Source organism: Nerophis lumbriciformis, linkage group LG26, assembly GCF_033978685.3.
Source record: "Nerophis lumbriciformis linkage group LG26, RoL_Nlum_v2.1, whole genome shotgun sequence".
NCBI lineage: Eukaryota > Metazoa > Chordata > Actinopteri > Syngnathiformes > Syngnathidae > Nerophis > Nerophis lumbriciformis.
The window spans coordinates 35,284,108-35,310,000 of NC_084573.2; the positions used below are offsets into that span (position 1 = coordinate 35,284,108).

At 36.6% G+C, this 25,893-nt stretch overlaps 2 protein-coding genes across 4 annotated transcripts in view; one reads left to right on the top strand and one right to left on the bottom strand.

Moving 5' to 3' along the window:
- sytl3 (synaptotagmin-like 3) overlaps positions 1–23,780 on the bottom strand; it is a 33,776-nt gene extending 9,996 nt beyond the window's left edge. For 2 of the 3 annotated variants that reach the window (XM_061986982.2, XM_061986983.2), the window contains exons 1-11: positions 23,638–23,780; positions 21,524–21,709; positions 16,777–16,992; positions 16,541–16,608; positions 11,180–11,231; positions 11,049–11,115; positions 10,900–10,972; positions 10,591–10,709; positions 4,378–4,500; positions 628–791; positions 417–513 (exon numbers count right to left, since the gene is read on the bottom strand). In XM_061986982.2, the coding sequence (XP_061842966.2) occupies positions 417–513; positions 628–791; positions 4,378–4,500; positions 10,591–10,709; positions 10,900–10,972; positions 11,049–11,115; positions 11,180–11,231; positions 16,541–16,608; positions 16,777–16,992; positions 21,524–21,621 (1,077 nt within the window). In that variant the 5' untranslated portion in view covers positions 21,622–21,709; positions 23,638–23,780. The remainder of the gene's footprint in view (positions 1–416; positions 514–627; positions 792–4,377; positions 4,501–10,590; positions 10,710–10,899; positions 10,973–11,048; positions 11,116–11,179; positions 11,232–16,540; positions 16,609–16,776; positions 16,993–21,523; positions 21,710–23,637) is intronic. The other variant, XM_061986984.2, reaches the window with a different exon arrangement.
- The window catches only part of prkg3 (protein kinase cGMP-dependent 3), a 76,647-nt gene continuing 61,212 nt past the window's right edge, over positions 10,459–25,893 (top strand). Inside the window, exons 1-3 of the mRNA XM_072916289.1 lie at positions 10,459–10,738; positions 23,558–23,669; positions 23,755–23,837. The gene's annotated coding sequence lies outside the window, so the exon portion shown is untranslated. The remainder of the gene's footprint in view (positions 10,739–23,557; positions 23,670–23,754; positions 23,838–25,893) is intronic.

Sequence of the window (25,893 nt, forward strand, 5' to 3'; positions counted from 1 at the left end):
AATTTTTCGGAGGAAAAAATGACACTATGTTATTTAAACGAAGTAATGTAATTTTTGTAAATAAAGGCATACACTTCGTAAAAGTGGGAAAATAAAGTCGTAAAAGTCAAAAAAGTTGTTGAATTTAGGAAATGAAGTTGTGATATTATGCGCGATAAATAAAAAAGATAAGTCCTGAAATATAGCTATAACCTTATGAGAATACAGTCAAACGTTTTGATTAAAAGTCATGAACTGAAAGTTGTTGTAATTCCAGAAAAAACTCCTAATATTACGAGAATATAGTTTTCGTCAGTCCGGAAATGACATTCCAGTATTTCTAGCAATGTTACGATTGATTTTATTCTACAATTTGAGGTTGTTGTTTTTTATTTCGACTTTTTTGTCCCTTTTTTGTTTTTAATCTTCATGCTTACTTTAAAGAGTTGATTATAAACAGGATGTGTGGTGTTCCTCTGGACTGACGTCTTCAGCTTGTTGCTCTTCAGTGGCATCACAAGCAGTTTGACATACCTGTACATGTACACACACACACATGTACATATACACATACATGTACACACACGTGTACACTACTTTCAAGTCAAATGAACACAACATTGTGTGCATGTGTGTGACGATCCTTACGGGTGACACCTCTTCTTCCTGGTGTCTCCATAGGGGAGATCTCTGCAAGATCCCACTGTGATCTCCAGACAGGAAGTGTTGGAGTTGTAGGCCATGGCTAGCTCCAGCTCTCCACTCTTACAAGTGATGCCTTCAAAGACACCGCATTCTGTAGGGATACTTTCCTGACAGGCAAAATACACATTTTACTTCAAAAAGGATTCCGCTACTCAAAAAAGAATATACCCCAATAGTAAATCATAATCATGAGATTAAAAAATCGAAATTATGATATAAAAAACTTGAAATTATGAGATAGGAAAGTGTAAATTATGAGATAAAAAGTCACAATTAAGAGATAAAGTTTAAATTATGAGATAAAAAAATTGAAATTATAAGATAAAAAGTCATGCTGATGAGGTAAAAACTCATAATTATGAGATAAAAAGTCAAAATTATGAGATGAAGTCAAATTTATGAGATTTCAAGTCATAATTATGAGATACAAACTCATAGTTATGAGATAAAAACCTCATAATTATGAGATAAAAAGGTCAAAATTATGAAATAATAAAATCAAAAATATTAGATTAAAAGTCATAACTATGAGATAAAAAGTCACAATTAAAAGATAAAGTTGAAATTATGAGATGAAAAAATTGAAATAAGATAAAAAGTAATGCTCATGAGTTAAAAACTCATAATTATGAGATAAAAAAATCTAAATTATGAGATTTAAAAAAATCTAAATTATGAGATAAGAAAGTCAAAATTATGAGATAAGAAAGTCAAAATTATGAGACTGCGATGAGGTGGCGACTTGTCCAGGGTGTACCCCGCCTTCCGCCCGATTGTAGCTGAGATAGGCTCCAGCGCCCCCCGCGACCCCAAAAGGGAATAAGCGGTAGAAAATGGATGGATGGAAAATTATGAGATAAAAAGTCAAAATTATGAGATTAAAAGTCATTATGAGATAAAAAGTAGAAATTATGAGAAATGAAAATGAGATCAAAAATCAAATTTATGAGATTAAAAGTCATTATGAGATAAAAAGTAGAAATTATGAGAAATGAAAATGAGATCAAAAATCGAATTTATGAGATAAAGTCGAAATAGTGATATAAAGAGTCACAATTATGATATAAAAAAAATCTATATACTTTCCTGACAGGCAAAATACACATTTTACTTCAAAAAGGATTCCGCACCTCAAAAAATAATATACCCCAATAGTAAATCATAATCACGAGGTTAAAAGGTCGAAATTATGGTATAAAAAACTTGAAATTATGAGATAGGAAAGTGTAAATTATGAAATAAAAAGTCACAATTAAGAGATAAAGTTGAAATTTTGAGATTAAAAAATGTAAATTATAAGATAAAAAGTCATGCTGATAAGGTAAAAATTCCTAATTTATGAGATAAAAAGTCAAAATTATGAGGTGAAGTCAAAATTATGAAATTTTAAGTCATAATTATGGGATAAAAAGTCATTATGAGATAAAAACTCATAATTATGAGATACAAACTCATAATTATGAGATAAAAAGTCCAAATTATGAAATAAGAAAATAAAAAATATTAGATTAATAATCATAAATATGAGATAAAAAGTCACAATTAAAAGACAAAGTTGAAATTATGAGATGAAAAAAATTGAAATGATAAGATAAAAAGTCATGCTCATGAGGTAAACACTCATAATTATGAGCTTAAAAAAAAATCAAAATTATGATATAAAATTATGAGATTAAAAATCATAATTATGAGATTAAAAATCATAATTATGAGATAAAAAATCCAAATTATGAGATTAAAAGTCATAATTATGAGATAAAAAGTAGAAATGATAAGAAATGAAAGTCAAAATTATGAGATCAAAAATCGAATTATGAGATAAGAAAGTCGAAATAGTGAGATAAAATAAATCTAAATTATGATATTAAAAAAAATCTAAATTATAGATAAGAAAATCGAAATTTTGAGAACAAAAATCGAAATTATGAGAAAAGAAAGTGGAATTTATGAGACAAAAAGTCAAAATTATGAGATAAAAAATTGAAATTAGGAAATGAAGTCGAAATTAGGAGATAAAAAGTCATAATTATGAGACAAAAAGTTGAGATTATGAGATACGGAAGTCAAAATTATAACATCAAAAGTCAAAATTATGACATAAAAATTCGAAGTTATGAGATATAAACTTTCATATCATAAACTGTCATAATTATGAGATAGAAAGTCATAATTATGAGATATAAACTGTCATAATTATGAGATAGAAAGTCATTATTATGAGATATAAACTGTCATAATTATGAGATAGAAAGTCATTATTATGAGATATAAACTGTCATAATTATGAGATATCAACTCTCATAGTTATGAAATAAAGTGGAATTTATGAGACAAAATGTCAAAATTATGAGATGCGAAAGTCAAAATTATGAGATAAAAAATTTAAATTGGGAGATAAAAAGTCACAGTTATGAGACAAAAAGTTGAGATTATGAGATAGGAAAGTCAAAATTATAACATAAAAAAATTGAAATTATGACATAAGAAGTTATGAGATATAAACTTTCATAATTATAGGAAATAAAGTCATAAACTGTCATAATTATGAGAAAGAAAGTCATTATTATGAGATATAAACTGTCATAATTATGAGATAGAAAGTCATTATTACGAGATATAAACTGTCATAATTATGAGATATCAACTGTCATAGTTATGAAATAAAGTGGAATTTATGAGACAAAATGTCAAAATTATGAGATGTGAAAGTCAAAATTATGAGATAAAAAATTTAAATTAGGAGATAAAAAGTCACAGTTATGAGACAAAAAGTTGAGATTATGAGATAGGAAAATCAAAATTATAACATAAAAAAATTGAAATTATGACATAAATTATGAGATATAAACTTTCATAATTATAGGAAATAAAGTCATAAACTGTCATAATTATGAGATAGAAAGTCATAATTATGAGATACAAACTGTCATAACTATGAGATATCAACTGACATAGTTATGAAATACAGTGGAATTTATGAGATAAAAAGTCAAAATGAGATAAAAAGTTGAAACTAGGAGATAAAGTCGAAATTAGGAGATGAAAAGTCATAATTATGAGACAAAAAGTTGAAATTATGAGATAAGAAAGTCTAAATTATAACATCAAAAGTCGAAATTATGACATTAAAAAAAATCGAAGTTATGAGATATAAACTTTCATAATTATAAGAAATTAAAGTCATAATTATGAGATAGAAAGTCTTAATTATTAGATATAAACTGTCATAATTATGAGATATCAACTGTCACAATTATGAGATAAAAACTGTCTTAGTTATAAAATAAAGTCGAAATTATGAGATCCATCCATCCATCCATTTCTACCGCTTGTCCCTTTCGGGGTCACTGGAGCCTATCTCAGCTGCATTCGGGTGGGTATAAAATCATCATTAAGAGCTAAAAAGGTAAATATAATTCCATGTGAATTTGCAAGCACATGTTTATCAGTTGTGAAGCCACCTTTACAGTAATCCTAATGATGATCTCATAATACCACTTTTTATCCCATGATCATGACATCTCATATTGATCACTTTGTGTCTCATATTGACCACTTTTTTAAAAAAATCTTATAAACATGACTTTTTAGCTCATAATTATGACTTACATTGTGGCTGAAACGCTCCCATAAAAAAGAGCAAAGGAGACAACGTTTAAAAAAAATAAAAATAAAAAAGTAGTTTCAGCGCACCTGTTTGCCATCAGAGTTGTCAGAGCTTCTGGAACTTTCTTCTTCCGCCCCGGTGGAGGAACATTCTGGGTCGCTGTCTTTGCTCTTTTTGAACAGGTTTTGAAGACTCAGGCCTTGGTACAGCTGGTGACAACATCAACAACAACAAATAGGGTAAATACAAATTCAAAAGGTGTATAAATTTGATTGAAAATAAAAGCTAACATTAGCTGCTAGCTAGCATAATTAGCTAACTAGCTAGCTGCCGACATGCTTCTTTTTGGGTGCTAAATAAGAATTATAAATACCTTTTTGCTCCCTCCTCATTCCTCATAATGTTTAAAGAGATAGTTTTAATAATATTAATTGTGGTTAATGTTTTATGGCAATTAAGTATCCTATACTGTTACTTGATCCGATTTGCTTAATTTACCAGGGGTCAAATCCAAAACAAGTCAGTTGCGCCCCCTGCAGGTTTGAAGCGTATTTGCATTGTAAAAAATAGGTTTTATTATTACTATACATATATTTTTCAATGAAGAGCCCAATAATTGTACACAATTAAGCAATTAAGTATCCTATACTGTTACTTAATCCGATTTGCTTAATTTACCAGGGGTCAAATCCAAAACAAGTTAAGTGCGCCTCCTACAGGTTTGAAGCGTATTTGCATTGTAGAAAATAGGTTTTATTATTACTATACATATATTTTTCAATAAAGAGCCCAATAATTGTACACAATTAAGTATTGTACACAATTAAGCAATTAAGTATCATACTGTTACTTAATTTGATTTGCTTAATTTACCAGGGGTCAAATCCAAAACAAGTCAAGTGCGCCCCCTGCAGGTTTGAAGCGTATTTGCATTGTAAAAAAAAAAAAGCTTTTATTATTACTATACATATATTTTTCAATAAAGAGCCCAACAATTGTACACAATTAAGTATCCTATACTGTTACTTTATCTGATTTGCTTAATTTACCAGGGGTCAAATCCAAAACAAGTCAAGTGCGCCCCCTACAGGTTCGAAGCGTATTTGCATTGTAAAAAAATTGCTTTTATTATTACTATACATATATTTTTCAATAAAGAGCCCAATAATTGTACACAATTAAGTATTGTACACAATTAAGCAATTAAGTATCCTATACAGTTACTTAATCCGATTTGCTTAATTTACCAGGGGTCAAATCCAAAACAAGTCAGTTGCGCCCCCTGCAAGTTTGAAGCGTATTTGCATTGTAAAAAAAAAAGCTTTTATTATTACTATACATATATTTTTCAATAAAGAGCCCAATAATTGTACACAATTAAGTATCCAATACTGTTACTTAATCCGATTTGCTTAATTTACCAGGGGTCTCATCCAAAACAAGTCAAGTGCGCCCCCTACAGGTTTGAAGCGTATTTGCATTGTAAAAAAACAAAAACGTTTATTATTACTATACATATATTTTTCAATAAAGAGCCCAATTATTGTACACAATTAAGCAATTAAGTATCCTATACTGTTACTTAATCCGATTTGCTTAATTTACCAGGGGTCAAATCCAAAACAAGTCAAGTGCGCCCCCTGCAGGTTTGAAGCGTATTTGCATTGTAAAAAAATAGGTTTTATTATTACTATACATATATTTTTCAATAAAGAGCCCAATAATTGTACACAATTAAGTCCATCCATCCATCCATTTACTTCCGCTTGTCCCTTTTGGGGTCGCATATTGTACACAATTAAGCAATTAAGTATCCTCTACTGTTACTTAATCCGATTTGCTTAATTTACCAGGGGTCACATCCAAAACAAGTCAAGTGCGCCCCCTACAGGTTTGAAGCCTATTTGCATTGTAAAAAAATAGGTTTTATTATTACTATACATATATTTTTCAATAAAGAGCCCAATAATTGCACACAAATGCAATTTTGTTGTCAGAATGTCATTCTGCAACGTTTTAAAACATTTTACTTGAATGCATGTCATTAATTTGCACAAAACTTAACAGGTAGCAGTTTTATCTAAAGTTCTTTCAGGCTGTATTTTGGAGTGAAATTTGCCAGAGTCTCTTCACTCCTTTTTGTACTGACATGCATTGATCTGATCACTGACTGTATAGCGGTTAAGGTAAAATAGTTTTTTACGCTCACAATAAATTGCATGATAATCTAAGCGTGTACATGATTAATGCAATCATTTTTTTGTGAGTAATCACATAAGTTGACTCGTTAGTTTTGATTTGATAGCCCGAGTGTGTGTTTGTGTGTGTGTGTGCTTGGGCCGTACGGTATACCGGTACTGGTATAGTATCGGTGTACTAATGAATCAAAATCGGTACTATACTAGGTTTGAAAAGTACCGGTTCCCGGGCATGACAGCGCGTCGTCACTCCATGACATTGCTGGTTTTATGAGCAGAGGAGCATTTTCGGCAGCGCACAATCACGGAGTACTTACAAGCAGACACAGTGTGTAGACAGAAAAGGGAGAACGGACACATTTTGGCCTGAAAACTAACGATAAAGGTAAAGTTATAACACTGAAACGCCCTCTGGAAGAAGTGCTTTAAAGGCCTACTGAAATGCGATTTTCTTATTTAAACGGGGATAGCAGGTCCATTCTATGTGTCATACTTGATCATTTCGCAATATTGCCATATTTTTGCTGAAAGGATTTAGTAGAGCACATCGACGATAAAGTTCGCAACTTTTGGTCGCTGATAAAAAAGCCTTGCCTGTACCGGAAGTAGCAGACGAGTAGCGTGACGTCACAGGTTGTGGAGCTCCTCACATCTGCACATTGTTTACAATCATGGCCACCAGCAAAAGCGATTCGGACCGAGAAAGCGACGATTTCCCCATTAATTTGAGCGAGGATGAAAGATTTGTGGATGAGGAAAGTGAGAGTGAAGGACTAGAGGGCAGTGGGAGCGATTCAGATAGGGAAGATGCTGTGAGAGGCGGGTGGGACCTGATATTCAGCTGGGAATGACTAAAACAGTAAATAAACACAGGACATATATATACTCTATTAGCCACAACACAACCAGGCTTATATTTAATATGCCACAAATTAATCCCGCATAACAAACACCTCCCCCCTCCCGTCCATATAACTCAATCCCACAGCCCAAAGTACCGTTCACCTCCCCAAAGTTCATACAGCACAAATATTTCCCCAAAGTTACGTATGTGACATGCACATAGCGGCACGCACGTACGGGCAAGCGATCAAATGTTTGGAAGCCGCAGCTGCATGCGTACTCACGGTACCGCGTCTGCGCATCCAACTCAAAGTCCTCCTGGTAAGAGTCTCTGTTGTCCCAGTTCTCCACAGGCCAATGGTAAAGATTGACTGTCATCTTCCGGGAATGTAAACAATGAAACACCGGCTGTGTTTGTGTTGCTGCAGCCGGTCCGCAATACACCGCTTCCCACCTACAGCTTTCTTCTTTGCTGACTCCTTTGTTCATTGAACAAATTGCAAAAGATTCACCAACACAGATGTCCAGAATACTGTGGAATTTTGCGATTAAATCAGACGACTTAATAGCTGGCCACCATGCTGTCCCAAAATGTCCTCCACAATCCGTGACGTCACGCGCTGACGTCATCATACCGAGACGTTTTCAGCAGGATATTTCGCGCGAAATTTAAAATTGCACTTTAGTAAGCTAACCCGGCCGTATTGGCATGTGTTGCAATGTTAAGATTTCATCATTGATATATAAACTAGCAGACTGCGTGGTCGGTAGTAGTGGCTTTCAGTAGGCCTTTAAGACATGGCTAGCTAGTTAGCAGCTAACGTCCTGCTGCAGTGTTTTAGCTACTTCTAAATCACTAATCCTCGCCTCCATGGCGACAAATAAAGTAAGTTTCTTACAAGTATCATCCCTGCAGGACGAGGAATAGCTAAACATGCTTCACTACACACCGTAGCTCACCGGCGTCTAAATGTAAACAAACACCATTGGTGGATCTACACCTTACATCCACTGTAATGATATCAAGTAGAAGAGTGTATCTAGTCGATACTACTATGATTACGTCAATATTTTTTATCGGCACAAAATCTTTTTTTCAAATGTATATTATGTTTATAGACTCAGTAAATATGTCCCTGGACACATGAGGACTTTGAATATGACCAATGTATGATCCTGTAACTACTTGGTATCGGATCGATACCCAAATTTGTGGTATCATAATGTAAAGTATCAAAGAAGAGAAGAATAAGTGATTATTACATTTTAACAGAAGTGTAGATAGAACATGTTAAAACAGAAAGTAAGCAGATTCTAACAGTAAATGAACAAGTAGATTAATAATAATTTTTTACAACTTCCATCCATCCATTTTCTACCGCTTATTCCCTTTTGGGGTCGCGGGGGGCGCTGGAGCCTATCTCAGCTACAATCGGGCGGAAGGCGGGGTACAACCTGGACAAGTCGCCACCTCATCGCAGGGCCAACACAGATAGACAGACAACATTCACACTCACATCCACACACGAGGGCCAATTTAGTGTTGCCAATCTTGTCCTTATAATTTTGACAAAATAATAGAATGATAAATGACACAATATGTTACTGCATATGTCAGCAGCTAAATTAGGAGCCTTTGTTTGTTTACTTACTACTAAAAGACAAGTTGTCTTGTATGTTCACTATTTTATTTAAGGACAAACTTACGATAATAAACATATGTTTAATGTACCCGAAGATTTTTTTGTTAAAATAAAGCTATACCTGCCAACTACTCCGGTTTTCCCGTAATTAGTACGGTTTTCATCAACCTATTCCGGGTTACGGTTGCAGTGATAAAAAATACGGTTTTTCATTAATTAAAATTTTTTTTTTTTTTTTAAAGTTTTATTCACGAAATCGCATAACAACAATGACAATCGACACTGCTTCCCGTAACTTCCTATCGAGCCATTCCGAATGCCATGCGCGAGGCTATTTATAGCACCGCTGCCAAGCACGAGGCCATTGTTTCCAAACGAGCGAACGATCATGGAATCAGCCGGAGAAAAATCGCAAACGAGTCTTAAACCGAAAAGAAAACTGCAGTCATTCCGTGAAGAATATTCAAAAGCCTATCCGGGAATAATTATCCGTTCCAAAAAGGGTGAAAACTACGCGAATTGCACCTTGTGCAGACAAGATTTTTCGATCGGACACGGAGGAATTAGCGATGTAAAAGACCACGTTGGGACAAAAAAACACAAGTCTAATGCCGTTGCTAGCGATACAAGTGGAAAACTTTCAACGTTTTTCGTCGCCCAAACAGATTCTTTGGATGTGATAAATGCCGAAGTTTTATTTACGGAGGCAATAATTGAGCATGGACTTCCAATCGCACTGGCTGATCACAAGGTTGACAGGATAACTGGCATTAACTGTCAAAATAATTTCAAACTATTGAAGTTAGCTTACAGAATAAACATGTCAATCAACCCATATGATTTTTGCTGTAATATTTTTGTTTTGAAAAGTCACTGTGACTGATAGAAAAGTGATGGTTTTAGCAACATTTTAACCTGTCTGAATGCTAATAATCATTTTGCGTCGGGCCCCCCCTGAACCCCCCACCAGGACTTTGTCCTGGACCTACCGGGGCCTGCGGCCCTTGGACCCTGGCTACTAGGTTTTTCTGATTTCAAAAGTTGGCAGGTATGTAAAGCCAATAGTGGCATTTTTTTGTGGTCCTCCTTATTTAGAAAAGTACCGAAAAGTATCGGAATAGATTTTGGTACCGGTACTGGCACTAAAATATTGGTATCGGGGCAACACTAGTGTGTACACATATTTATATATGTACATATATAAAAATGAGATCAATACATCATTGTTTTGTGTTTGTATATATATAAATACTGTAACAGTGCTGTATTGATCCATGCTTTAAAGAACATCTTTAACATGTATTACATTTTTTTAGTGTAAATCACAAATTTCATGATTATCATTGATTTGGTATTATAATTCAAAATGTAATCTTTCACTGTTAAAATGAGTACATCCAAAAAAATGAAATGGATTCAGTGAAAATCAAGGTCTTAAATGACATTAAAAAGCATTAAATACAATGTCCAGAGGTGTCCTGGCTGGTCCACCAACATTATAAGCCACTGAAATTATTGGGCGATCCGTGGCTCAACAGCCGATGGCCTCCTGATTCTTGTTAGTTCAAACTCTTCTGGAAATGTCTCACATATGGTGGCTTTAATGGCAACCTACTTTGACAGATGTGCTGACGTTGGTGTCTGACAGACTCTTCTGCGTGCTGTAGTGCAAATGTTTACCGCTGTCCACGTTCAGCAAGTCCCCTCGAACATCATTTTGAGATTTGGAAATCTCTAGAAACAGGAAGACCAAGTGACATAAAGTGAGTATGTGAAGACTGTTGCAGGACCTTGCACAATATTGCTGCTGCATGTGATGAAATATTGGCCTCCTTATTTATGTGATGCTATCATTAGGAAGTAACACGGAGATAGGAAAAAATTGTTGCCTTGCCTTATTGACTTCTGCATAATTGACACTTACTTCTAATATTGCTGCTGATTGAAAACATAAAATCTTCCACAGATCGAGGAAAAACGCTGCCTTTGTTCTCATCCTGATGTGTAAGAAAAAACACCAATTATGTGCATGTATTTGATGCATCATTTGCATTTAATCTGCATGTACTTTACCCCAGATCTGCTCAGAAAGTGACAATCAGAGTGGGGCGGCGGAGTGGCCGGGACGATTGATATGTGACTGTGAATGATCAATTTTGGTATTAGTAGGACATGTTACAAATATGTACAAGTATTAAACATACCTCAGCATGCTGTAGGTCTTTAACAGTTTCTCTCCAACCGTCTCATATTTGTCTAGGAAGAAAACGGAGGAAAAAATTACTATTATATTACGAGTAAAATGTTCCTTTCTTTGTTAAAAAATAACATATTATCAGAATAAAGTAATATCATTACGAGTAAAAATGTACATTCTTTGTGAAGAGGTCATATTACAATAATAATGTATCATGAGTAAAAAGTTGCATTTTTTGTGAAAAATGTCATAATATTACGAGAATAAAGTGGTCTCATTACGAATGAAAAGTAGAGTTTTGTTTAAAAATGGTCATATTACAAGAATGAAGTGGCATCATTACAAGTAAAAAGTAGATTTTTGTTAAAAATTGGTCATATTACAGGAATAAAGCCGTATCATTATGAGTAAAAAGTTGCATTCTTTGTGGAAAAATGGTCCTAATATTACCAGAATAAAGTCGTGTCATTAGGAGTAAAAAGTTGCATTCATCGTGAAAAATGTCAAAATATTACCAGAATAAAGTTGTATCATTACAAATAAAAAGTACATGTTTGTTTGAAAATGCTCATATTACAAGAATAAAGTGGTATCATTACATGTAAAAAGTAGATTTTTGTTCAATTTTTTTTGCAAGAATACAGTCCTATCATTACGAGTAAAGAGTTGCATTCTTTGGTCGTAATAATACAGGAATAAAGTGATATAATTCCAAGTCAAAAGTAGATTTCGGTTAAAAATGAACATTTAAAAAATAAAGCTGTATCATTACAAGTAAAAAGGTGTATTTTTTGTGGAAAATAAGTCATAATATTACAAGAATAAGAATGTAGTCCTATCATTATGAGTATAAAGTTGCATTGTCTGTAAATAAAAATGTCATACTAGGAAAATAAACCTGTATCATTACGAATAAAAAAAAGTGTATTATTTGTGGGGAAAAAAGGTCATAATATTACGAGAATAAAGTTGTATCATTACGAATAAAAAGTTGATTTTTGTTTAAAAAATGGTCATATTACAAGAATAAAGTCCTATCATTACGAGTAAAAAGTTACTACATTCTTTGTGGGGAAAATGGTCATAATAATATGAGAATAAAGTTAAAGTACCAATGATTGTCACACACACACTAGGTGTGGTGAAATTTGTCCTCTGCATTTGACCCATCCCCTTGTTCACCCCCTGGGAGGTGAGGGGAGCAGTGGGCAGCAGCGGTGCCGCGCCCGGGAAATCATGATCGTGATATCATTACAAGTAAAAAGTAGATTTCTGTTGAAAATGAACATTTTACAAGAATAAAGCTGTATCATTACAAGTAAAAAGGTGCATTTTTTGTGGAAAATAAGTCATAATATTACCAGAGTAAAGATGTATCATTACAAATAAAAAGTAGATTTTTGTTAAAAATTGTCATAATTTTATAAGAATTTAGTCCTATCAGTACGAGTAATAAGTTGCATTCTCTGTAAATAAAAATGTCATAATAGGGGACGGCGTGGCGCTGTTGGGAGAGTGGCCGTGCCAGCAACCTGAGGGTTCCTGGTTCAATCCCCACCTTCTACCAACCTCGTCACGTCCGTTGTGTCCTTGAGCAAGACACTTCACCCTTGCTCCTGATGGGTCGTGGTTAGGGCCTTGCATGGCAGCTTCCGCCATCAGTGTGTGAATGGGTGAATGTGGAAATAGTGTCAAAGCGCTTTGAGTACCTTGAAGGTAGAAAAGCGCTTTTCAAGTATAACCCATTTATTATAATACGAGAATAAAGTTGTATCATTACGAATAAAAAAGTGTATTCTTTGTGGGGATGGGGGGTCATAATATTACGAGAATAAAGTGGTATTATTACATGTAAAAAGTAGATTTGTGTTTAAAAAATGGTCATATTACAAGAATAAAGCCGTATCATGACAAGTAAAAAGTAGATTTTTGTTAAAAATGAACTCATTGCAAGAATAAAGTCCTATCATTACAAGTAAAAAAGTGCATTATTTGTGGGGGGCGGGGGAAAGGTCATAATATTTCAAGAATAAAGTGATATCATTACAAGTAAATAATAGATTTTTGTTAAAAATGAACGTATTACAAAAATAAAGCCGTATCATTGAGTAAAAAGTTACATTCTTTATTGGAAAATGGTCATAATATAAAAAGAATAAAGTTGTATCATTATGAATAGAAAGCAGATTTTTGTTAAAAATGGTCATAATCATACAAGAAAAAAGGTGTATCATTGCAAGTAAAAAGTTGTATTCTTTGTGAAAAAAGGTCATAATATTACCAGAATTAAGTTGTATTATTACAACTAAAAAACATTTTTTTGTTAAAAATTGTCATATTTTATAAGAACAAAGTCATATCAGAATGAATAAAAAGTGGGATTCTTTGTGAAAAAAGGTCATATTACCAGAATAAAGTCCTATCATTAAAAAATTGCATTCTTTGTAAATTAAAAACACATGTTACGAGAATAAAGTTCTCTCATTACAAATGTTACAGGAATAGTTTGTAATGTTACCAGATAAATGTTGTATTGTCACAAAAAAGTTTGTAGTGTTACTCAATGTTGTAACGTTATAGTAATGTAGTAAATAACGGTGTTGTGTTACTAGAATAATGGTGTTATGTTAATAGAATAAGTTTGTATTGTTACTGGAATAAGTTTGTAATGTTACAAGAATATTGTTGTAATGTTACTAGCATAAATTTGTAGTGTACGAGAATACGTTTGTAATGTTACTGGAATAGGTTTGTATTGTTGATAGAATACGTTTGTAATGTTACTGGAATAGGTTTGTATTGTTGATAGAATACGTTTGTAAAGTTACAAGAACATTGTTTTAGTGTTACAAAAATAAGTTTTTAATTTTACTAGAATAAGGTTGTAATGGTATGAGAATACGTTTGTAGTGTTGCTAGAATGTTGTAATGTTACTGGAATAATGTTGTAATGATATAGTAATATAGTAAATAATGGTGTTGTGTTACTAGAATAATGGTGTAGTGTTAATAGAATAAGTTTGTATTGTTACTAGAATAAGTTTGTAGTGTTACAAGAATATTGTTGTAATGTTACTAGCATAAGTTTGTAGTGTACGGTAATAAGTTTGTAATGTTACAGGAATAGGTTTGTATTGTTGATAGAATACGTTTCTAATGTTACTGGAATAGGTTTGTAATGTTGATAGAATACATTTGTAAAGTTACAAGAACATTGTTTTAGTGTTACAAAAATAAGTTTTTAATTTTGCTAGAATAATGTTGTAATGGTATAAGAATACGTTTGTAGTGTTACTAGAATGTTGTAACGTTACTAGAATAATGTTGTAATGATATAGTAATATAGTAAATAATGGTGTCGTGTTGCTAGAATAATGGTGTCGTGTTACTAGAATAATGGTGTAGTGTTAATAGAATAAGTTTGTATTGTTACTAGAATAAGTTTGTAGTGTTACAAGAATTTTGTTGTAATGTTACTAAAATAAGTTTGTATTGTTACTAGAATAAGTTTGTATTGTTGATAGAATATGTTTGTAATGTTACTGGAATAGGTTTGTATTGTTGATAGAATAAGTTTGTAAAGTTAGGGTTAACATTGTTGGAGTGATACAAAAATACGTTTTTAATTTTACTAGAATAATGTTGTAATGATATTAGAAGACGTTTGTAGTGTTACTAGAATATTGTAATGTTACTGGAATAATGTTGTAATGTTATAGTAATATAGTAAATAATGGTGTAGTGTAGGGATGTCCCGATCCAGGTTTTTGCACTTCCGATCCGATACCGATATTGTTTTTGCACTTCTGATCCGATACCGATACTGGCCAATCTGAGCATGTATTAAAGTTTAAAGTTATTTAGCCTACTTAGTTGTCAGAATCATGTTGAAAAGGGTTTTAGTACTCTTGATAACAACTAGCCAGCTGAATTAGGGGAGTTTGAATAATACACAATGGTTGGTAACAAGAAACTGACCTGTTTATTCAAGGATAAACACAAAATAGACAAAATTATACATGACAAACAAAAATGGCATCATTGAACTAGGGCTGGGCGATATGGCCTTTTTTAAATATTGTGATATTTTAAAGCCATATTGCGATACACGATATATATGTGGATATTTTGCCTTAGCCTTGAATGAACACTTGATGCATATAATCACAGCAGTATGATGATTCTATGTGTCTACATTAAAACATTCTCCTTCATACTGCATTAATATATGCTACTTTTAAACTTTCATGCAGAGAAGGAAATCACAACGGTGTTGATCTGGAAATGTTTGCCTCGGCATTTTGATGGTGTGGACGTATGGCACCGAACGGAGATAAGCGTCTCGACAGACGTTACAATAATGATGACGAAAACTGTTTTCTCTGTCGTGTCCGTGTGTCGAAAATTGTTATGCGCTTATTTTTTAATTTGATTTTGTGCGTGGCATAGATTTGCCGTGCGCAGAGGACGCGTGAGCAGTGCGCAAATGCACAAGCGCGCACCTTAAAGGGAAGGTTGCTCGCACGGCTGCGCTAGCATCACAGCTAACGTTAGCCATGCTGCTACCTCTCTGCTGGGAGAGGGCGTATACGTATGTGACGTATGTCGTGACAGTATGTGACGTGTGTAAGAAGGTGCGCTTGTCTGTCTGTGAGAGGGAGACACAGGAAAGAGTGAGAAGAGCCTGTCGTGTAATGCCAGCAGCTAAAAGCAACTGCGTGAGAATCCACAGACCTGTGGATGTGTTGAAGGTGTGCTGGAAAATGCGGAACGGAAATTAGGGAGCAGCAGAAAAGTGGAATGTAAAAGTGGAAAACACGGACCGGAGGTTTTTTTTTAAACTGGATCTGAATCGGCATTTTCCCATGCCTTGCCGATACGCATTTTTTTGCAAATATCGGCGGCCGATCCGATCCAAATATCGGATCGGGACGTCCCTAGTGTAGTGTTAATAGAATAAGTTTGTATTGTTACTAGAACATGTTTGTAATGTTACAAGAATATTGTTGTAATGTTACTAGAATAAGTTAGTAGTGTTACTAGACTAAGTTTGTATTGTTGATAGAATACGTTTGTAATGTTACTGGAATAGGTTTGTATTGTTGATAGAATAAGTTTGGAAAGTTACTAGAAAATTGTTGTAGTGTCACAAAAATAAGTTTTTAATTTTACTAGAATAATGTTGTAATGGTTTAAAATTACGTTTGTAGCGTTACTAGAATAATGTGGTAATGTTACAAGAACGATGTTGTAATGTTTCAAAAATAGTGGTTACGTTAGTCGAGCAACGTTGTAGCTTTACGGGTGGATTCATGGCAATGCATTGCTGAGTCATGAAGTTAGTGCTGAAACATGGACGCAAACAAACCTTTGACAGTTGGATATTTCTTAGTTTTCTGGTCTAAAAACCATTCTCCAGACCGGATCTTCACCTCCCTGTTTAAAAAAAATTTTGTTATTGTGGCATACATAACTAATACTTGCTTGAAGAGGCCATTGACTCAGAATAAACCGTTATTAGTCTTGCAATAGGGAAAGTCAAGACTTAACAAGATTTTAGCATTTAGGACTGCGATAGACCAGAGAGCGTGAGAGGTGGTCTACCTGTAGGCGTAGCAGACGGTACACTTCCAGCCCGCCGCTCCAGTGTTCATGCGACACTTGCTGCAGATGCGGTGGCTGCATCCCCGGCAGACTTCCCCAGTGTTACACCACTTTCCCAGCGGCCTCTGGCAGCGAGCGCACGTCCTCTTACCGTACTCTTTGGTAGAACTCTTAGCGCCTCTCCTACGCAGCTCCTGCAGCTCAAACTTCATTCTCCTGAGAGGAAAGCCATCGGTGTAAAGTTAGGGCCAAGGCAGGAACCTACTTCAGTTATTTCCTAGACAAGCTACGCTACAGTAGATGATACTGTAGTTGTTGACTAAAAGTATTGTATTACCAGTGGAAAGTTCCCTGCAGGAGTAATTTAACAGCAGTGGTAGGGTACAGTTCCTGGGTTTTTGTATACGACCTCATCGCCAAACATTGCATGCTTGTTTGCCCGTGTATTACGTTTGTTGTTAGGAAAAAAATAAACAGTTGCTTAAAATGGGACTATTTTACTTCATAGATTTTTGGGGGGGTCTACAGCATAGGTGTCAAATAAGACAAGCCGAGTTTCTTAACATGGAGATATTCTCACTACTTTTCTTTTTGTCGAGCACAAAGAAAAGAACATTTTTGTTCAATGTAAGTTGTGTCTTGGATCAAAGATCCTATCTACTGCCCAAAACAGCAATTGAATGTGTGGCCCACTACGTCATTTTAAGTGGCCCGGCAAAGCCTGGAAATATTATGTCAATAAAGTACATTATCTTTTCTTACTAAATCTATTCATTGTTTCCGTTTAGACACACAAAAAATGACATGTAATGCATACATTTTCAATTTAAATATGATCTAATAATGCAACAAATACACTGAACAAGAATACAAACACAACAGTTTGTTTTTGCTCCCATTTTTCATGAGTTGAACTCAAAGATCTAAAACGTCTACTATATTATCAGAAGACCTGTTCCTCTCAAATATTGTTCACAAATCTGTATAAATCTGTGTTAGTGAGCATTTCTTCTTTGCCAAGATAATCCATCCACCTCACAGGTGTGGCATATCAAGATGCTGATTAAACAGCATGATTATTGCACAGGTGTGCCTTAGGCTGCCCACGGTAAAAGGCCACTTTGAAATGTGAAGTTTTATCGCACAGCACAATGCCACAGATATCGCAAGTTCAAACAGTCCAGTTGCAATCGATTGAATTCCCTGAGACAAGTGATTTCTTACCCTAAATCGCCCTGGTGACTCCATGGAGCTTTTTCAAAAATGTATGGAAATGGGGGAAAGATGGGGTGGAAAATATATTTTTTGTTGTAATATGGTTTCTGTAGAAGTGCAAACATGACACAAACCTTCCTAATTGTTAGAAAGCCCATTGTTTAATGTTTGTGTTTATGCTTCACTGATGACAGTATTTGGCGAGTGCCGTTTTGTCCTACTAATTTCAGCGGCCCTTGAACTCACCGTTGTGTGGACTGTGACTCAACAGTTTGTTTGTATGTATAACTTTCTCCGGCGCTGCCACAGAAAGACATGTTTAATGCCTCTCCTTCTTTGTCTCATTTTGTCCACCAAACGTTTTATACTGTGCGTGGATGCACAAAGGTGCGCTTTGTTGATCGTTATTGACTTGTTGGAGTGCTAATCAGGCATATTTGGTCACTGCATGACTGCAAGCTAATCGATGCTAACATGCTATTTAGGCTAGCTGTATGTACATATTGCATCATTATGCCTCGTTTGTAGGTATATTTGATCTCATTTAATTCCCTTTACTTATGTCCTCTGTGAATTTACTTTATATTTGCATGTCTCATGACACATTATCTGTATGTAATATTGGCTGCATTTCTCATAGTTGTTTGTGTGCCATGTTGTTCCAGACCACAGCAAACGTTACCCAGCTTGCAAAGATTGTAAAAAAAAAAACATTAGAAGAAGACAGCCTGTCGTTTCCTTTAAAGGGGAACATTATCACAATTTCAGAATTGTTAAAACCATTAAAAATCAGTTCCCAGTGGCTTATGATATTTTTCGAAGTTTTTTTCAAAATTTTACCCATCACGCAATATCCCTAAAAAAAGCTTCAAAGTGCCTGATTTTAACCATCGTTATATACACCCGTCCATTTTCCTGTGACGTCACATAGTGATGCCAACACAAACAAACATGGCGCATAGAACAGCAAGCTATAGCGATATTAGCTCGGATTCAGACTCGGATTTCAGCGGCTTAAGCGATTCAACAGATTACGCATGTATTGAAACGGATGGTTGTAGTGTGGAGGCAGGTAGCGAAAACGAAATTGAAGAAGAAACTGAAGCTATTGAGCCATATCGGTTTGAACCGTATGCAAGCGTAACCGACGAAAACGACACGACAGCCAGCGACACGGGAGAAAGCGAGGACGAATTCGGCGATCGTCTTCTAACCAACGATTGGTATGTGTTTGTTTGGCATTAAAGGAAACTAACAACTATGAACTAGGTTTACAGCATATGAAATACATTTGGCAACAACATGCACTTTGGGAGTGCAGACAGCCCAATTTTCATCAATTAATATATTCTGTAGACATACCCTCATGTCAGCAGGCCAGGGAAGCTAGGTCGATATTCTTCTCTTGATCATCTTCAGGACGGTGTGAGCCAAGACATCTAGGGGGCTTTAGCTCGCTCGTCTGCGGGAACAAACTGCCGCCATTGCTTGCCGTGCTACCGAGGTCCTTTGTCCCTGAATTGCTCACACACTCCGGCAGATTCAATGGGGGTCTGGCGGCAGATTTCTTTGACTTTATCGTTGGAAATGCATCTGCTTTGAGTGTCGCAGGATATCCACACATTCTTGCCATCTCTGTCGTAGCATAGCTTTCGTCGGTAAAGTGTGCGGAACAAACGTCCAATTTCTTGCCACTTTGGCATCTTTGGGCCACTGGTGCAACTTGAATCCGTCCCTGTTCGTGTTGTTACACCCTCCGACAACACACCGACGAGGCATGATGTCTCCAAGGTACGGAAAACAGTCGAAAAAACGGAAAATAACAGAGCTGATTTGACTCGGTGTTTGAGAAAATGGCGGATTGCTTCCCGATGCGACGTCACATTGTGACGTCATCGCTCCAAAAAGCGAATATTACAAAGGCGTTTAATTCGCCAAAATTCACCCATTTAGAGTTCGGAAATCGGTTAAAAAAAAATATGGTCTTTTTTCTGCAACATCAAGGTATATATTGACGCTTACATAGGTCTGGTGATAATGTTCCCCTTTAACTTGGACACACATATATACATTTGGTTATTCTAAGACAGTCATTTCCAGGAGTTATATCACCTTCTGAGAAGTTTTACTAATGTTTTCCAATGTTGTAAAAATGTGTAGAATAAATATTATAAATCAACAGTGGAGTCACCCGATTTCAGGCAGCTGGACAGTGAGTACATAAACATGGACAGCAAGCTAAAGGAAACACTCAAAACTCTGCCTCTGCTCATCATTCATCACTGAAGGTACACACACTGTCAATTCTCTTATATACTCTTTCATTCTAGACTTCTAGAGTGTTTGATTATCACATCACTCTAAATGTATGGACTATAAAGTTCACAAACATAAAGAGGGATGCTAGTGGGCCAGACCAATCTTTCCTTTTCTCTCAACTAAAACTGAGGAAATGCGTAGAGTGTTCTGGGCTTCAGTACAGTGTTGATCTCATGAAGACATGATTCTATTTCACAATTCCTTGAGAGAAAAAAACGCCTGGTTAGCCGTGTGTATAGCAGTATGTGTGCTGTATATAGTGACATATATAATCATGTCATGTGTGCCTTCCTTGGGTGAAGCCAGGTTTACAGCTATGTTGTGACATGTTATTATGCTATGTTGTTATTATGCGGTTTGTTATTTATGTATGTTATGTTGCAGCTATTTAAAATAGTTTTGTCAATTTGTTCTGGCCCAAAATAAATTGGCCCTTTGAAACATATCTTTGTCTTTGTGTGTTGTATGTAGACCACATTGCTTAGCAGAGTTCAGTGATGCAAATGCATGTCAAGTTGATCAACATATTGTATTATTCTCCTGTGCAATAACAGTACTGAAATGAAGGCTTTTAATTAATGGGAGCCTTAAATAAAAAAAATTAAAAAAGAAGTAACTAAATAGTTACTTTTCACAGAAACGCATTACTTTTTGGTGTAGGTAACTGAGTTAGTAACTGTTACTTTTGAAATAAAGTAACTAGTAACTAACTAGTTACTGGTTTTCAGTAACTAACCCAACACTGGTGGTCACTGGTAACTCGTCCATTTTTCGGCTCTGTTTGCTCGCCTGGCCTGGAGTGCGTAGTACTCTTGTCGTCTTTCTTTCATAAAGTCTTGCACTCATTCTTGATAACCTCTCGAGGAACTCTGAAGAAAACGTTTATCCTTTTCGCGATTCAAACGGTTCGCACAGCCGAAAACAACGCAAGCATAGGGCTTTTTTCTTCAAGAAAGGATAAATCGCGCCGAGAACCCACTGAGAACAGCCGCTGGCTTGACCACCACGTGTACTCAATAAGGCGGACGTGTTTTGAATCCGAGTAATGAAATTACCTGAATGAATGAGAACATTCATAGACTGTACTAAATACAGTAATATATGCATTGTGGAGGAAAACAAATCTAATGTGTGCTTTAACATTTTATACAATTGTAAAATATGATTTAGCAAATATTAGCCTTACGATTTTACATAGAAAGAGAAAACTCACCTGATCCTATCTTCCTCTATCTTCCGCAACAGTTTGTCTCTCCGAAGCACTTCCAGGATCCTGTCCCTCTCCTGTCCTTGAAGCAAACCCAAGTCCATCGATGGTCCTTGTGGCTGAGGATTCACTTTTCTCTCCCTTTTTCACTCAAACGCCTCTCAAAGGCCCGCCCCTCTCAGTCGTCTGCAGCTGAGAGATTGAAGAAGTGTTTCATATAAAAGGTTATCTCTCCCATGATTGTCATCTCTGCTGCGTTCCACGTCAGAGCCATATATAGATTTCCTGTCCCGAGCACAGTGCGACTGTTTTCTGCCTGGACGACCAAACAACCGCCTTCTTCCTGAATAGAAGTATCCTCTTATATCATATTCATAGTCTTTGCGTGCAGCAAGAACGCCTTTTGTGTCTGCTCATCATCTTTCCTCTTTCAATCCCGTTGACCTGTATTGATTGACCGGCTGCAAACCAAAGGCAAATGTCAACCTTTGCATTATTGATGGCTCCTCTTCAGTCTTGGTCTCACACGTTACGTAATCTCATGTTCACGTCTACTTTCATTTTTAATGGCTGGCCGGGGGGGACACTGCTTACTCATCTCACTTTTAACCAAATGAGCACACCTCGAACGCGTTTTCCTCTGAAGTGGAAGAACGGGGGCAGGAGGATTGAGAAAAGCTTTGTATGAGTAATGAAGTGGTACACGTCATTGATTATTTCATTTGAATTGTTACCGTTCTCTTCTTCCCGTCCCTTAAACCAAACACTAGCAGAAAATCTTTTCATGCCTGGCTGTCCCCTCTTGTTGCTTTTAGAGCTCGATTTTTCCGCCCGCCCTATTAAATTCCAGGGTTGTAGGTTGTTCCCATTGGGTCATACTTGCCAACCCTCCCGAATTTTCCGGGAGACTCCCGAAATTCAGCGCCTCTCCCGAAAACCTCCCGGGACAAATATTCTCCCGAAAATCTCCCGATTTCCAGCCGGAGCTGGAGGCCACGCCCCCTCAGCTCCATGCGGACCTGAGTGAGGACAGCCTTTTTTCACGACGGTAGGACAACAGGGTGACAAGAAATAAATCATCCAGACTAGAGATAAATTGTATTACCTAAAAATAAATATATTTATTAATTTAAAAAAAAAAAAAAAAAAAACATTTTTACTATATTTTGCTAAAACATCAAAATTAATTGTATTTTTTATTTTTTATTTTTTCCGACTCCTTATTACATCCAGCCATAGAATTATACATTAAAATAAACATATTTGAAATAATTAATTTTAAATTATCTTAATAATTTATTTAAAATGACCATATTTAATTATTAAAATAATTGCTTGTTTATCAACAACTTTAGCATTTTATTCATTACATTTTGAAGCTCTCAGAAGCCAAGTTATGTTATATTCCTTAATATTTATTTATGCAAGTTTGAAGTATCAATTATCCAAACACTGTTTTGTTTGCATATTTTCACTCAGCATCAAGGGTTGGAATTGGGGGTTATATCACCAAAAATGATTCCCGGGCGCGGCCGCCACTGCTGCTCACTGCTCCCCTCACCTCCCAGGGGGTGATCAAGGGTGATGGGTCAAATGCAGAGAATAATTTCACCACACCTCGTGTGTCTGTGACAATCATTGGTACGTTAACTTTAATAACCTATAGCACCAACAGGCAATGTTGTTGTTTTTCTTTGGTTTCTCTCCATCTACCCCCTCTTAAATCCAGCATCACCAAGAACTGGCATGTGATGATATAAAAAATAACCCTTTGTTCTATTTTGTCCCTTTACCCCCTCTTAAAAAAAGCCATTATTTTGTTTCTCTCAACCTGTACCCTCTTAATAAGTTAAACCAATCACCTTCTGTTGTTTCCGTTGTTTTGTCTAGCAGGTGTTGTTTTTGCCTATTGTTTGTTATAACTAATGTTTAACCTGCATGTCCCCTCTTGAAACAAGCTAAACCAATCACTGTTTAGCAGGTGATCTTATTGCTATTGTTGTTGTCTTAATGCTCTTTGCTCTCTCTTGTCTTTTCTAGCTACTGGTTTTCCAGCAGGTTGCAGTATTGTTGCTACTATTTTTGCAACGCACACCACAATAGGAGCATTCTAGACTTACCTGTTGCATAACAAATCTGTTCTGGAAGACAGGTAAATAATGTTTTGGAAAAAAACAAAGATGCATTGTGGAAATAATGTCGCATAAAGTAAATAACGGAAAATGTTGATTTCCCAGTGAAGAGGACCATGATGACTAAGGCGTCATGTCGCAGTGGCTTCATATCCGAGAAGAAATGCTGGTCGCTGCGAACCTTGACGGTAAAACCATTCTGAAACCGACTACACTGGAACTACAGACCAACAATGATGCAACCAATCACAAGGCAGCTGACATATTTTCTAAGACAGAGCTCAGCTTCCTGAGAGCATACATTCACAACCACAACTTGCTGAAACGCCACATAGACCGTCCAAAAGAAAGCTTGTCAACTGTCACGCACGCATCCTGGCGTGTCTTTTTTTAAGCAGTTGACACAGAAGTAGGTCATGTTACATTATAGTTTCAACTAGACAATGACGACAACAATGTAAACAAATAGCACCCACATAAGGACTTCAATTACCACAAATAAGGAATTTCTGCCATTTCTTTTTAAAGGACAAGTCCTTACCTTTTGTGCTCGCTGCACCTCAACAGAAGTTAGGAGGATGTGGCAGCTCTCAAAAGCAGGGAAAGATGCACAACACATTTTCCTTCCTTTTTTTGTTGCCGTGTAGCATTGTTGCAATCTGCACACACTGAGAGGAATGGTTCCTTTCTAGGGCTCTTCCTGTGGGTCCAGTAAACCTGCCACACTATCATCTATAGTACAAAACCCAAAACCAGTGAAGTTGGCATGTTGTTATTATTATCAAAGTAAAAATCCAATCCAATCCACTTTATTTATATAGCACATTTAAACAACAAAATGTTTCCAAAGTGCTGTACAACAATATTAAACACAATTAAAAACATCCATCCATCCATCCATCCATCTTCTTCCGCTTATCCGAGGTCGGGTCGCGGGGGCAGCAGCTTAAGCAGGGAAGCCCAGACTTCCCTTTCCCCAGCCACTTCGTCCAGCTCCTCCCGGGGGATCCCGAGGCGTTCCCAGGCTAGCCGGGAGAGATAGTCTTCCCAACGTTATCCTGGGTCTTCCCCGTGGCCTCCTACCGGTCGGACGTGCCCGAAACACCTTCCTAGGGAGGCGTTCGGGTGGCATCCTGACCAGATGCCCGAACCACCTCATCTGGCTCCTCTCGATGTGGAGGAGCAGCGGCTTTACTTTGAGCTCCCCCCGAATGACAGAGCTTCTCACCCTATCTCTAAGGGAGAGCCCCGCCACTCGGCGGAGGAAACTCATTTCGGCCGCTTGTACCCGTGATCTTGTCCTTTCGGTCATGACCCAAAGCTCATGACCATAGGTGAGGATGGGAACGTAGATCGACCGGTAAATCGAGAGCTTTGCCTTCCGGCTCAGCTCCTTCTTCACCACAACGGATCGATGCAGCGTCCGCATTACTGAAGACGCCGCACCGATCCGCCTGTCGATCTCACGATCCACTCTTCCCCCACTCGTGAACAAGACTCCGAGGTACTTGAACTCCTCCACTTGGGGCAAGATCTCCTCCCCAACCCGGAGATGGCACTCCACCCTTTTCCGGGAGAGAACCATGGACTCGGACTTGGAGGTGCTGATTCCCATCCCAGTCGCTTCACACTCGGCTGCGAACCGATCCAGTGAGAGCTGAAGATCTTGGCCGGAGGAAGCCATCAGGACCACATCATCTGCAAATAGCAGAGACCTAATCCTGCAGCCACCAAACCAGACCCCCTCAACGCCCTGACTGCGCCTAGAAATTCTGTCCATAAAGGTTATGAACAGAATCGGTGACAAAGGGCAGCCTTGGCGGAGTCCAACCCTCACTGGAAACGTGTCCGACTTACTGCCGGCAATGCGGACCAAGCTCTGACACTGATCATACAGGGAGCGAACTGCCACAATAATACAGTCCGTTACAATTAAAAACAATGTAAAATAAATATGATTAAAAACGATTTTAAAGGGTAAAACCAATTAAAACAGTAAATAGAAATCAAAATTTTAAAAACACAGAGGACAACAGAGGACCACACAACTCACGTAGTGTTAAAAGCCAGAGAATAAAAGTGGGTCTTAAGACGAGACTTAAAACACTCCACTGTGGGAGCAGTTGGAACATGGAGGGGCAGAGTGTTCCAGAGCTTAGGGCCGACCACAGAGAAGGCCCTGTCTCCCCTGGTTTTAAGTCTGGTCTTGGGCACCACGTGCTGGAGCTGGTTCTCGGACCTCAG